The sequence below is a fragment of the Rhea americana genome, unplaced genomic scaffold (genome assembly GCF_003343005.1).
Source record: "Rhea americana isolate MKP2758 unplaced genomic scaffold, rheAme1 scaffold_173, whole genome shotgun sequence".
Taxonomy (NCBI): domain Eukaryota; kingdom Metazoa; phylum Chordata; class Aves; order Rheiformes; family Rheidae; genus Rhea; species Rhea americana.
Window position 1 is genome coordinate 454579 of NW_028185850.1, and position 13842 is coordinate 468420.

Below are 13842 nucleotides of genomic sequence, written 5' to 3' on the forward strand. Positions count from 1 at the left end.
AGTTCTTAGTAGATGGAATAAAATGGATAGTGACAGAGTGGAGTTCAGAAGGATCTCTTCTTTCGCATAACAGCTATTATTGCTCAGTTGACTGAGATGGCAAGTTGTAGTGTCTTCTGTAAGCTCATCTGGCACTGTTTGACTTGCTTGTTTCTTTTGCTGGTTTTGTGGTAGAGCTTGTATCACTGAGCCAAGGAAATCTGATTTCTCTGAATGGTTAGAGAGTAAAAATATGTTTTCTACTAACAGCCCCTTTTGATTTAGTTATATTCTTTAAGGTGATGTTATACATCTTGCTCCCTTTGACATATTATAACTTTCCTCCTTCATTTAAGCATTAGAAAAAAGAAAAAAAAAAACGTGATCCATTTCTTAATAACTCACATTGTTAAGTGACATCTAAATTGACTAGTTAAGTCTTTATTTTAAATGGGCAAAATGTGTGCTAAACAGCTAGGCATCTATTCATATTTTTCTAGTTGGCAAAGAATGTTTATTTCTTTCTACCTACTCTCTGTCAGATTATTTCCTGACAGTGATTTTCAGTGTGATTAGTTTTTGTTTTGTTTTGTTTTGTTTTCCTACTTAGATTTTCTTAGTAGTGGAAATATGAGGAAACACACTCCTTATTCCAACAATTTKAAACTAACAAATGTTTAAAAGAATTATTTCCATTGTGTAATATAGGCATAAGCCATTCTTACATTAGCTCCAGGACTACTTTCTCAAAGTCATATAGGACTTCTCAGCATCCAGAAATATAATTTGCTTAATTTATAGCCTTACACAATTTTATCCTTTAATGGACACTAGAAACTTTGTATTTTTACTCAAATAGAAGACCATTGCAAATAACATGAGTCTGTAAGGCTTTCCTATGCTTTTTCTGTATTCATATATCAATTACAATCCTATCTATGAGTTTAATGATAAAATGCAGTACGTTTTTTGGAAATGTGAGGTGATACTGGCTGGACCAGAGTATTTAGTTACAGATGAAAAGTAACCTTAAAACACATGAGTTGTAAAGTTAAGAGGTTAGAAAACATTTTAACTTTCAAATGTCTTAATTATTTTCCCAAACACATGTTTTTGAAATGGCTTAATCTTTTTCACCTAGAGTTTAAGCAAAACCCAAGCTGGGACTGAATGCCAGAGAGGCAGAAATTGTTTCAATCTGAATGCTCTGAGGTTGTTAGGAGTCTAAGGATCCCAAACGGATAAAACGGCTTATAATGAGATAAGAGCTGCTAGCACTGCTATCAGTTTTATCTACATTTAAAATGAATTTCTTCTTTCCAAAGGTCATTGAAACTTCAGAGGAATATCCCAGTTTTCACTGAGTCCTCCTTTTCTGTAGATAAGACAGTATTTTTCCCTCAAGTTCTTCAAACCTACTACTACTTGAAAATAAACTGGGGTGTAAACGAATGCATCTTGTGCTTGCTTGACATCTAATGCTTTTAGTTGGATTCATCGTTTTAAGATATTGAATATGCTTTAATATGTAGCTCGTATTATCGCCTGTTTTGAAAATTCTGCATAACTACTGTGCATTCTCAAATATTAGGTATTAACAAGTTCACAAGATTCAGAAATGTATTTATTTCAGGTCATGAATCAGCATATATAGTGTATTTTTTATTTGCATGGAAGTTCGGAAAAAATCTTACACTCTCTCAAATTCTGTTATTTAAATATGAGTCTTTCTTTGATTGCTAATAGAAAAACAGACGTTGAGGCTCTTAAGGGGAGAAAACTCCATCTGAAGTGAGACTGCAGATTTCCTGGAGAGGTGATCTGGGTCAAAAGTAGTCTATCCCCAAGAACATGATGAGAGCTGATTTGACTCAGTGCTCTTATTCCAGCAGGAAGTGTGTCAGGGAGTCTCATCTTTGCTTATCCTTTGACAAGAATCATTCAGCTAGTCCATTAAGAGGTTTTTGGTTCCACGAAATGACTGTTAAGTCACTACAAAAAAATGTATTGATACAAAGTTAGGCATGCGTTTTTGTTCAGAAGAACAAAATGAGAAAATACTAATATTAAGCCTCTTAACAAACAAACAACCCGCCCCAACTATTACTAGAGATGGGTTTTTCTGTTCCAGTTCTGCTTGTTAAATACACAGTTTCAGTTGAAATCATTAAAAATAGAGTACCAAATATATGAGGGTTCAATATGAGTTAGTATTTTTGACAGTAAATTTTGGTATCAAATTATCCAATTTGTTGCCCATGTTATTTTATCACTTTATGACTACAGTGTATTTTTAATGTTCGATAGTAGTTTCACATCTTGTTCTTTTTTATGTAATGCATTACAATACTGCAGTTATTTTTGAAATTAGACATAATAGGGAAAGTAAATATCTTGTTTTACTGCAATTTGTCTCATTTCAGACCCAGTTTATCCAGTAAATAATCCTGCTGGCTGTTACGCCAATGGTCAGATTCAAGCTCATGGAGACCGCTGGAGAGAAGATGACTGTACTTTCTGCCAGTGTATCAATGGAGATCCTCACTGTGTTGCAACAGCCTGTGGACAGAGTTGTTTAAATCCTGTTAAAGTACCTGGCGAATGCTGCCCAGTATGTGAAGGTAAGATACATATTTTCTGTATTATGCTTCAAGTGTAAAGTGGCTACTTTTTATTAAGTAATTGCTAGTTTATTTCAGAATTTTGGAGAGTTGAATTAGCTGTTACAGCATTGCTTGTGACTGAGTAAACTATGTTTTTTTTTWAAAAAAAAAAGGTTAGCTAATTTTTGAATTCTGCCCACGGTATGATTTAAATTCAGCTGTGAGTGGCAATGCTTGATGTAAGTTTAGTCCAACATGTAGCAAGAGATCAGTTAAGATCAGCATTGTTAGTTAATTCTTACTCTTGGTTATAGTTAGTGCTTATTAACGGTTCTAGGGGATGTTGGACTGAAATGTACATCAAAAGATATTTCTGATAATTGGATTATTTTTTGTTTCTTATTCATCAGTGCCATATATTTACAACACAATCTCTTTGAGTGCTGTAGTTTGAGGTTGGACATAATTATTGTATGAATTAAACTCAGTTATTTCTGTAAAACTTACAAAATGGTTATATCTGGAGATGAACTTTTGAATGCATTGTTAATGGCAGGAGTTTACAATAATGCGTTCAGTTCTAATGTGTATTTGTCTATTTTTAACATAATGAGAATTCAGAAAACAAATCTGAAAAGCTTAACTGAGACAAATTACATAAATATATTGGGGGAGGGAGAAAGAAGTCTTAGTTATGCTGTTTTTACGAAGACTGTAGAGAGATGAGTTTATCTTGCTAACGAAAGGATGTGGACCTTATCTTTAGCTACTGCTCTGAGGAAAATTATGCATCTTTTCAACCAGGTAATGTTTTAGCCATGTTATGAGGCAGTTCTGGTAAAAGAAAATATCACTGACTTAACACCCAGTCAAGCCAGAACTACTTCTCCATTTATCCCCCAATTCTACACAGAATATGTCACAGTACAAAATAACAAAAAGCAGCATTACTTTTTTATAGATTTTAATTTTTAGTATTTGAAATCTAGCTTTCATTACTCTCCAGAAATACATATATCTTGTGTAATTGACTGAGAGTGCTTGCTCAGCCTGGTACTTTATAATCATTTATAATCAGTGGAAGGGTGAAGGTTTGCAAAATAGTAAATCGAAAACATTCTGTGTCATGTATTTTAGAGTCATAGCTCATCATGAAAAATACAAGGTAGGACTGACTTTTTCATAGCATGRGAATTCTTTAAACAGTTTATTCAGTTTCTAATTGGTTATTCTAGGGAACTAGGGAATCAGGTTGTGATGAGCATTTCTAGTCCTTTGACGTATTTTCTCTAGAGGACTAATTTGGATACTGTCATGATGCACAGAGTACATACTGTCACCCTTCTTTATTTAGTGTGTATGTGAGCAAGCGTGGGAAGCTAGCATGGAGAGGTAGCTGGAAAGGAATATTTTCAATAATTTGAGAGGGTTTTACTCCAGTGGGAGAAGTATAGACAAATGTTTACTTCTTCCTGTTTGAGGTTGGAGAAAATGGATGAGACACAGTTGGATTAAATGCTTATCTACATCACACTGAGATAATTAAGTGTGGGAAATAAATACAGAGTATAGCTTAGATATCCATCATTTATTTCTAAAGGCCACAACATAGCTAAGCTAGTGCTTTACTAATGCACCACACTAATGCCTCTACAGTGTTCTCAGTGCACGAGGAAACTCACCTGAACTAGGTTAGATAATTCTGTGCTGTATACCTGTAGAAGCAGACGTAGTGCCTGCTTAAATCCATGAAAGTTGTTTGGGTTTCTAAGAAATTTTTATTTGTACTTACAGTACAAATTATGTCAAAAATCATATTTAAATATTGGATCTATGATGTTATAATAGGTCAGGCTTGATGATTTACGTCATCTTAATTGTATTTCCTTGGACAATAATAATCTCAAGTTTCAGTGTTTGTCATTTTGTTTGTCATGTTAGGTGTTGTATGCTGTACACTTAATTGTGGTGATCTGTTTTTGAGCATGTCATTTGAAGAAAAGTTATCCTGAATGGTGTTCTGAGCAATTCTTAACTCAGCTTAAGCCTAAAAGCATTGTGTTTCAACTTGCTGTACCTTTAATAGCCCATACTGCCAAGTTAACAATCCAGGGACACTGAAATTGCACAGAATGATGGAAACAAGTAGTGAAAGTAGTTTTTGCTCATACTAAGAGGGAAGAACCATTGAGGATTTGAGCATATTTAGGCATCAGTAGTCAGAGGATATCTGAAATCACACTCCCTTCCCATCCCTCCCCCCCAGCAAACAAAAACAAGTAAAACGTGATCGTGCTACCTAGTGCCAAGATTTAATTTCAGAAATTTAGATTTGGAAATATTAGAAGGATCAAAAATCAGAGCTATTAAAACTCAGCAGTGAGTTCACATGCTATATCCAGAGATACAAAAAATGGTAGTATGCAAAAAGATGCTTATAATGGCTTTATGGGAAATTAACAGCAGAGACTTGACAAATTATTTTGCAATAGTAAAGCCACACTGAGCAGTGAACCAATCAGGAGTACAAGTAAGCTTTTTGAAATTATGTTTAGGGCATCCGGAGAGTTTAAGGCTGCTAAAGCCTAGTGATTAGCAGTGTGAATATTTACATGCACTAGAGGGAAAGGTATTATTATATTGGAAGTTCAGTAATTATGGATAATTGAGTTTCTTTTCTAATCTCTTARTGAAGGATTTAAGAGAAATCTGTGAGAATCCCGTAACATGAGAAAAATCAAACTGTTATATCTTGACCATCTACATACTATGTATTCTGCTTTTTTCAAAAATAATTTTAGAAGTTCAAACTTGATGGCAACAGGGATTTGTGCACCAGTCTTAGACTTATGGCCCTCTATAGAGGTAAATAGTAGCGTTATATGTCTTAAGCCTTAAATCTGAGATCAGTAGCAATTCTACTTTGATGTATGCATGAAAAAAAATAGTTTTTCTTTGCCATACAGCCATTGCCTGATGTGTCTGCAAGGCGCAAAAGAAAGGGTTGCATACTGGTGTGAAGGACACTCAGTTCATGAGAGGTTAAAGAGGACAGATTTAATACATGATCTAAACTCTTAAACTGCACAGGGAACCCCAGGAACCATGCAGAGGGGTYGCTGATGAAAGGCTGCTGGACGCGTAGTTCAGATGCCCAAGTGGGACTCAACTTCTTCTATCCTAACAGGCCCTCAAGTCTACTAGAACTATTTCCTTATCTCAGCCATGCTAACCTTGGGTAGCTACTGGCTGCACACCAGCTAGATATTGTTGGTAAAATGGAATATGCTTGTCCTGCCACGATGGGTTTTGGTCTATGTGTAGGGAGCGTGTTCTGGGGGCTGCTGCATGTACTCTGCTGGTCACCTGGCTCCTTGACAGATCTTCTGCAGGCGTTCTCCCCACACTTGATAACCCAGCTGGCAAGAGGCTAATTAAATCTTTGTTCCCTCTTTTCCCATTGTAGCAGTACTACAATGGAGAAGTAAGTACGCCTTGGGAAGTGAGGTTTAACATTTCTAGCCTTTACTTTTTTTTTTTTTTCCTTTGGCTTGTCTTATTCTCCTGAATTTTCATAGGATCGTTTTGTCGACAAAACGATCCTATCTGACACACTGATTTGTTTCTGCTGTCATCCAGCCAGCTGACGTCTCTTTTCTCCAACCAGGTAGGCTGCATGGGTCAGTGATCTGCTCTGGTTTTAATCGGCTTCTCATTTGTTTTCTTGAGGGTTGTTTCTCTTGACTGGGATATGCTCCAAGCGTTCAGTGCCTCATCAGTGACCTGCAGAGCTGCTGGAATCAAGGGAAAAGAAAGGTTACTTGTCAGCAGACACAATACATCCTTTGAATAGATGCTCTTTGCAGAGATACGTTTAAATTCATTCTTTTCAGATAGTACCTGCACTGGGTTTTTATGTGATAGAGAGGGAGGCACTGACGGTGACTGTCTCATCTAAGRTTTTATCATGGTAGAAAGTTCTGGCTAGGAAGTTGCCTGACAGTTCAATTGCTTCATTACATTTAGTGCAGTTATATGAAGTGAAGATCTGCAAGCCATAAAATTTTTTCCAGACACATTTTTTTCTAAGAGGAATTTAAAAAAAGCTTCAGTGTCAGCCACGTGCTGTTTTTCTGCGCACAACCCTGTTAAAACTGTGTAACCACAGCTTAACCTGAACTCTGCAGTTTAATGTAAGAGCAGAAGTGTCTTACTGAATAGAAGCTCAAGCTTCACTAATGTTGCCCTCTCTTAATTGGAGATYGAGAAATAGCAATCATAATACGTAGTGTTACCAAGCAATCTATTTATATCAGTTTTTCACAGTAAGCCATTTCTAATGCTTGTTCACACTCTGCAGTGTACATAGCCATAGAGTATGTCTTCCATATGTATATGTGGCCCACATAAGTGGGCTACATATGCACATTTGAGTGATTGGACAGCCAAATCCATTTGAAATGCATATTTTTTCTGAATGCTTGTCTGAGGTTTGTTTGACATGGAGATATGGCTAACTGTTCAACTGTTCTCCCCCTTCCATATTTATATCTTCTCTACTGGTGCTGCTGGGGAAAGAGTTATGGGTGAGTAAAGCACTCTAAATCCTTTACATGAGAGCTCCCTAGAGAGATTTTGTGTGAATGGGGCAGGAACACAGTGAAAACGTGTGTAGGAAAAAGGTATGTTAATTTAGCACTCCATGTACAACCTGTGGTATTGGTTTTAGTCTTCAATTCCACAGAGAACCTTTTTTGAATTCAGCCACAGTTGGTGTCCACAGGAGTCTGTAGTGGATCCAGTTCTATTTGATATTGTTATTGACAAACCTGCAAACTCAGATAAATATACTGAATCTACTGGCAACAAAGCTGTCAAGGGTAAAGAGTATCTCAGAGCGCTGAATGTAAATTCACATGCTTGTTTTAAGAAGGAGAGTAGCCAGAAAAATGCTGATGGAATTCAACAGAGAAAAATACAATGTACTACATTTGGAGGAGAATCTTCATGAGTCTGGAATCAGGGTAATTGTTAACAAGCAGTTCTCTGAGAGAAGAGTCTGGTGGTTAAAGGGAAAAAGCTGAACATAGATCAACAGAGCCTTGACAAGGCAAACACAATACTGAAATTACAAACAAGTGCAGTTTGCAAGACATGAAGTAATCCTTTTGCCATGGGTAAATTCTTAGCTGGCATACTAGATCTATTCCTGGACACCAGTCCTTCAAAAAAGATGCAGGCAAGCTGAAAAGTGTCTGAAGGAGAACTATTAGCCCAGTCTCCAAGGTCTGAAAAACATGTTCTATGAGGACAGATCGAACAAATTGGTTTGGTTTAGCTTAAAGAGGAGATGATGAAGTTGGAATGAGGGTATCTGAGTGCCTAAAGGCTGTTGCAAGGAAAAAGGAATATGTTTGGCCCTGGAAGATAGGACAGGAAAGAATGAATTTGAATTGCAAGAGGGAAGATGCATTTTAGAGGGAAACACACAGTTGCTGAGGAGAAGACAAAATTCCTTCTGTGGAATGTTTTGACTAARGCTGTCCTTTTGATTCCCTTAGGGAATCACAGTTTGTGTTTTCAGTCTCACTGAAAGGAGATTCACACAGGAAATTGCCTACATAACTGAACGCAATAATAGTAATTCATGTGTCATTTTCATGTTTACCCAGGTGACAGCTTTGGCTTATCAATATGTAGTTTTGGTTTTTTAAAATAAACATCAAAGTGATTAAAGCTCTTGTGGCAAGATCTCTTATTACAGCATGTCTACCACTGATGACAGTTGGGAAAAACTGACCCATCTTCTGTGGAGCCAACCCAGAGAATTAGCTTTAAGTTTCTGATGGTTGTTTTTATGTAGCTGCTATAATGGTAATGATGCTTTGGGACTTGCCTTTTGCTTGTTTAATTTATTATCCATTTAGTCACTTTTTTTTCTTCTTTCTCCATTTTGTGGACTGCCTTCTGTAAGATCCAAGGCTTAGGTAATCACACTATCCCTCTGTACTTTCTCCACAACTTCGGAGGCAAAGGCTTCTTGCGGCGTGTTTTGACAATGTCAAAGATACCCCATTTGCACCGATGTTATGAAAGCAGAGGGCTAGGTAAAGCAGGGGAGAGTCTCTAGGGCCTCACGCTCAGGGCAGTGTGAAGCTGCATTGCAGACTCATACTTCGTTAGGTTCAGAGAGGCTTCCCGGGAACTGGCCTGTGTACAAGTCCCCGCTGTAGGAAGCTGAACCCATTGGAAATGAGGCTTCTGTTAATACTGGCTTTTTCAGAACTGCTTGCTCTTCAGCAGGTTCAACAGTTGTGTTTTCTAAATTAAATAAGCGTGCTTTAAATAGTAACCGTGTTTTAATTAAGTTTTATAAATAAAAATAATGGATACTGGAGCTTTAAACAACTGATTGATGTTGATATGTAATGTCAAATGAGTAACACCAAAATACAATAGAAGTAACCATGTTCCCCACAGGCCATCTAGTTGTGTTTGTGGGACGTAAGATATGCAGTAGGATAATAGGAAAATATGATTTTTTTGAAAAAAAAACAAGGCAGTAAGTATAAGTGCATTGGAACTGGCATTGATGTTGAAAATGTCTCCTGGAAAAGAAGTCTGAAGTCTACTTACATTTCCTTGCTTTTCCCACAGGCTGAAAGTATTCATATGGAAAGCTGCACCAAAATCAGCTGACAGTGTAATTTGTTATCTCACAGTGAGCTGTTCTGTGCTTGAGCCCTCAGGTACAGGTGGAAGTGTTCCAACATACACTCTGAATGAGAAACTAAGCATTAAGCAAAGTCCTCTCAGAGGATTTTCATGAATAAGGCCTGCATTACTTTGCTGTCATTACGGCTGACACTTCATCTTCACAAAAAGCAATTAACATTCTCATCAATAAAGGGGCTCCAAACTCTAGCACTGAATGTAGTTCAGTTCAGTTGCTCTAGCAGGTCCAACACTTCATTAACTTAAAACAGCCACAGTTCAGTTAAAAGAAATTTGATTCATTCACAGTGAAGTCAGTGGTGCAGCAGACTGTTCAGCAGCGTAGAGTTTGGGCCTACAGATTTACCTTGGCTCTGGATAATAAAAGTAATTGTTCAGCAACAGTGCTATAATTCTGAATCAGGCTTTCCATCAGAATCAGTTAAGAGATGACATATTTATATTTCCTAGCAATAAAAATAATCTTGGAATGTAGGAGTTAGCTTTTTAGGAAAAATATGTATTTAAGTAGTTTCAGATTAACACTATGAATATAATTTGAAATAAAAAGCTTTCTGCCAGACTAAACTATGTGTTTGGAAGTGTAGATGAATGTATTTCTATAGTTACCTACATGTGACGTAAGAAAATTATTTCATCTTTTTATATCCTTGCATACATTTTACGAATAGTTGCATGAAACGCTGATAGTTCACACAGACAGTTAAACGTTGGGAAGAAAAATTCCTGTAAGGCATGAACATTAGGTGTTTCCAGCCCAGGAAGGAAATTCTCTTGCTCTGGGCTTGGGACTGATATTTTTCATGTAAAGAAGTGAAGGGGCGGGGGCAGCTGGAATGCTAACTATGAGGATGGAAAACATTTAGTCACCCTTGGAATGATATGAATGTTTTTCCAGGAAGCTTAAGTAAACACACATGCTGCTGCTTAGTCGGCTGCAGTTAACTTTTGGACAGCAGACAAAATTCAAACAAGTATATAGACCCTAATGAAAGGCTGTTAAGCAGCACACCCTTCAGGAACAGTTTTTTAGCTATTTATCAGGTAAGATATTAGGTTAAAAGTTACAGTAGTGTTCACCTASGTATTCAAGTTTTATGATAAATGCTTGAATGCATTGATTCTATCTTTAAGTCAGCTGATGCTAATTTCCTAGGCTCAGAAAGTATTAATTCTTTAGAGATGGATTATATTATAAAATAATACAGAAGAGGGAGCTATTTCACTTTCCCCAAACACAGATATGTTCTTTGTTATTGATATTAGAGGTCTTTTCTCGTGTCTAGAACATGATATTTGATTTATCTTTTCCTTCCTTTCTCCTCCAGAATACATTTTCATTTTCTGTTTCCTATGAAATGCTGGGCCTTCTAGAACCCTTTACTATTGTACTCACTCTTTGTATATGGCTTACAGTAGGAGCTTTCTGCTTGGAGTTTCTTAATGTTGTACAACCAAGAAAAATCTCTGCATAGTTTACTATTAAAAAAAATACTGGAAACAGCAGTGGGTAGAATTTATTTATGGAATTTATAGAATTAGTTTATTTGTTTTCCCATTCAAACCGAAAACTTTTTTTTTTTTGTGATCAGTACTGCTGATCCAAGGAGATAAAAATCAAATTGAACATTAGTGTTCACAGCTAGAAATAAAGCTTCCTTATGTTAAATGCTGAAAATATATTTCCATGTTCCAGCCTTTTTAAGGATCTGGAGAAGAAGTTATTTTGTCTGTCAGTCTTCAACTAAACTCGTAGCTAGTTCACATTACCAATAGGGGAATATGGAAGAGGAGGTGGGGGGGGCGGGTTCTAGCACTAACTGGAGCAGCCGTATATTATACTACAATTATGGCTATACAGTCTCTACATTTAAGTTTAGGATTATTTTCAGACCTGATAACTGCCTGGAGCTCTGGAGCTGCATAACAGTTTCATGTGTTTCTAAAGTTCATGGGTCACCACTGGTATGAACTTTTATGTTGAAATTATCTTGATTGTAAATTAGCCTTTGAAAAGAGCAATTGGTTCCCAATTTCCAATAGCAATAATCCTCTCTGACTACTGCTGTGAAAGAAAAGAGCAGAATTTTATCCTGGAATTTTCATTTAATGTACAGCAAATTGCAGAAGAAATGAAAATATCACAGAATTAGTAGTCGAATAAACTTTCAGTTCAAACTACAGAAAATTCGTAGAAATGATTGGCTAAATCCTTGAATCATAAATATGCCAAAACAGAGAAATTTTTTTTAAAATATGGAAGGAAATCACTGACAACTTTCTCTTAGTTCTATGATCAATATTCTCCAAATCATTCCTTGAAATAGCTTGATTGGAATTTGTACTACTTAGTAATTACCAAATAACTAAAACTTTGTTTTAAACATGCCAGTAACATTAAATCTACAAATGGTAAATAAATACAAATAAAATACAGAGTATTTGCATTTTGTGAAACCCAGGGCCCTGCTTTTTATATTCAGTTAATTAATGTAAATATTGTCTGCTTAGCAGTGAACTTTTTTAAAGGATTGGTCTTTTAAATTCCTAAAGAAAACGAAACACTTGCGTAGTAATTTGCAGGCTTTCAGTGAAATTAATTAAATCCAAGGTGTTTTGGATATTCGTAGACAAAGGTCTTGTCAAAAGACAGTTCTCAACCTCTCTATGTGGATGTCTCTATAAAGCTTCTAATTTTATAGTTTTAATAAACATATTTCTGTGTTTGAAACCTTTTTGTTAATGGAAAGTTGACTGGAAAGGCTGTAAAGCAGACAGATAAATTTAAATACACATAGATGTATGTCTACATGCACACACTTAAAATTTTCACAGCTATTTGTAGCTTTGTCTGAAAAACAGTACTGGAGTAGTAAGTGGCAATATGAGACCTAGATAAACTGGAAAGCATCACGTGCAGCAGGGAGAGGGTTCTGTGTCCAAACACAAAATATGTCCATGGATAACTTTAGTTATTACTTGTGTGCTTTCATAACTGCAATACATAAGAGCAAACAAGACATCAAATACCAAAACTTYCAGGCAAAAAATATTTTATAAACAATTTGAGGTTCTGAAGTATTAGAAAACTAAGGTGCATGTTCATACAGAACACAGTAATCCTCTAAGGTGAACTGCTTGAATTCCTGTGCTCTCTGCAGTATGGATAACTGTGAGAGCGGCCTTCTAATCACATCGCCATTATCTCTCAGAATCTTTAAATTCTTGGGTATTTTGTTTAATTCTCTTCTTGGGTTTCTGTTTTACTCTTCTAGCTAATCTTTAATACACTAAAGATGTGTTTGTATGATCTGACTGTCTCAAAAATAAGTAATGGGGAATGTGTGGGATAAGGACCCAGTAGAAAGGTATGAAGTTGAGGAGGAGGGGTTTAAGGAATTATATCCAAGATGTTCAAAATCTGGTTATGTTAATCTTTCTCTCTCAGCAGAAGTATTAAAAGGTCTATCTTGGGTGTGGATCGTATTGGTTCCATCAAACTTTTAACCTTGTCATCCAGATTCTTTTGCCTGAGTAGATATGTCTGGTAGGAGTCTACAGCGCCGAAGAATTTCAAGCCCAGATGCATAATAGCACAACAGTTATACAAAAGTAGATACCAGTTATGCAAATTAAAGTGGATCTTGCTGAGCTTCAAGCCCCATGCTCTTTGGAAGGTGAAAAGAGTGTATATTTGCATAGCTGTAAACATGCCACAGAAACCCATTCAGAAAAAATAGGAAACTCCTCAAGCTAAAGCATTTTAAACACCTATAAAGAGGGAAATGGTGAATGACAGACTTCCACTGCGGATCCTACAGTACTATGGGTAGTCAAACCATAGGCAGTAAGACGTGCCTTCAAAAGCAGAATCTGGCTTACATATGTAAGTGAACGGCTCCATGCACGTAGGGATTGGCAGCCACTGTGTACAGTGGTAGGAACCTGTTTTCCATCTTATATAAAGTCAGAAAGAAGAATGAGGTTTTTATTCAGATTAGCAGCTGTAAAAGAGACAAGGTCACTCAGCAGGGAAAAAGTGAGCTAGTCATAAAGCCACTAGCACAATCCAAAATTTCTTAGGTTAAATGTTTTAATATAGGCAATACAGTATAATGATACAATGTTGATTTTTTTAAATTTTTTTTCCTGTATTGTTTGGAATAGTTCAGTCCTGCAGTGGCAACATCAAAAAATGTTTGCTGCGGATGAATGCTCAGTTGTTTAGTAGTGATGTTTTAGCAGGTTTCAATAAGCAAAATGCTGCAAATATATGGAGACTTTAGATACCATCTAGTTTGGAATTCAGAAACATATATGTGTGTGTGTGTGTGTATTCTACTCAGGCAGAAAAATGTTGGATGATGTAAGGTGTTGATGTCAAATATGAGTTTTTGTTCATTTCACCTGGATGGATCAGATATTTTATTCATGCATTTATTTGGTGAGCAAGTTGTGCCTTTCTTATTCTCTAACAGATGCAATTTCTGCTTTTGGTCCAAAACACTTTTTTTTTTTTTTTTTT

At 36.3% G+C, this 13842-nt stretch overlaps 1 protein-coding gene across 1 annotated transcript in view; it reads left to right on the forward strand.

Annotated features, from left to right (window-relative positions):
* Positions 1–13842, forward strand: part of CRIM1 (cysteine rich transmembrane BMP regulator 1) — a 186784-nt gene that overhangs the window by 124352 nt on the left and 48590 nt on the right. Inside the window, exon 7 of the mRNA XM_085301188.1 lies at positions 2403–2600. Within this exon, the coding sequence (XP_085157314.1) occupies positions 2403–2600 (198 nt within the window). The remainder of the gene's footprint in view (positions 1–2402; positions 2601–13842) is intronic.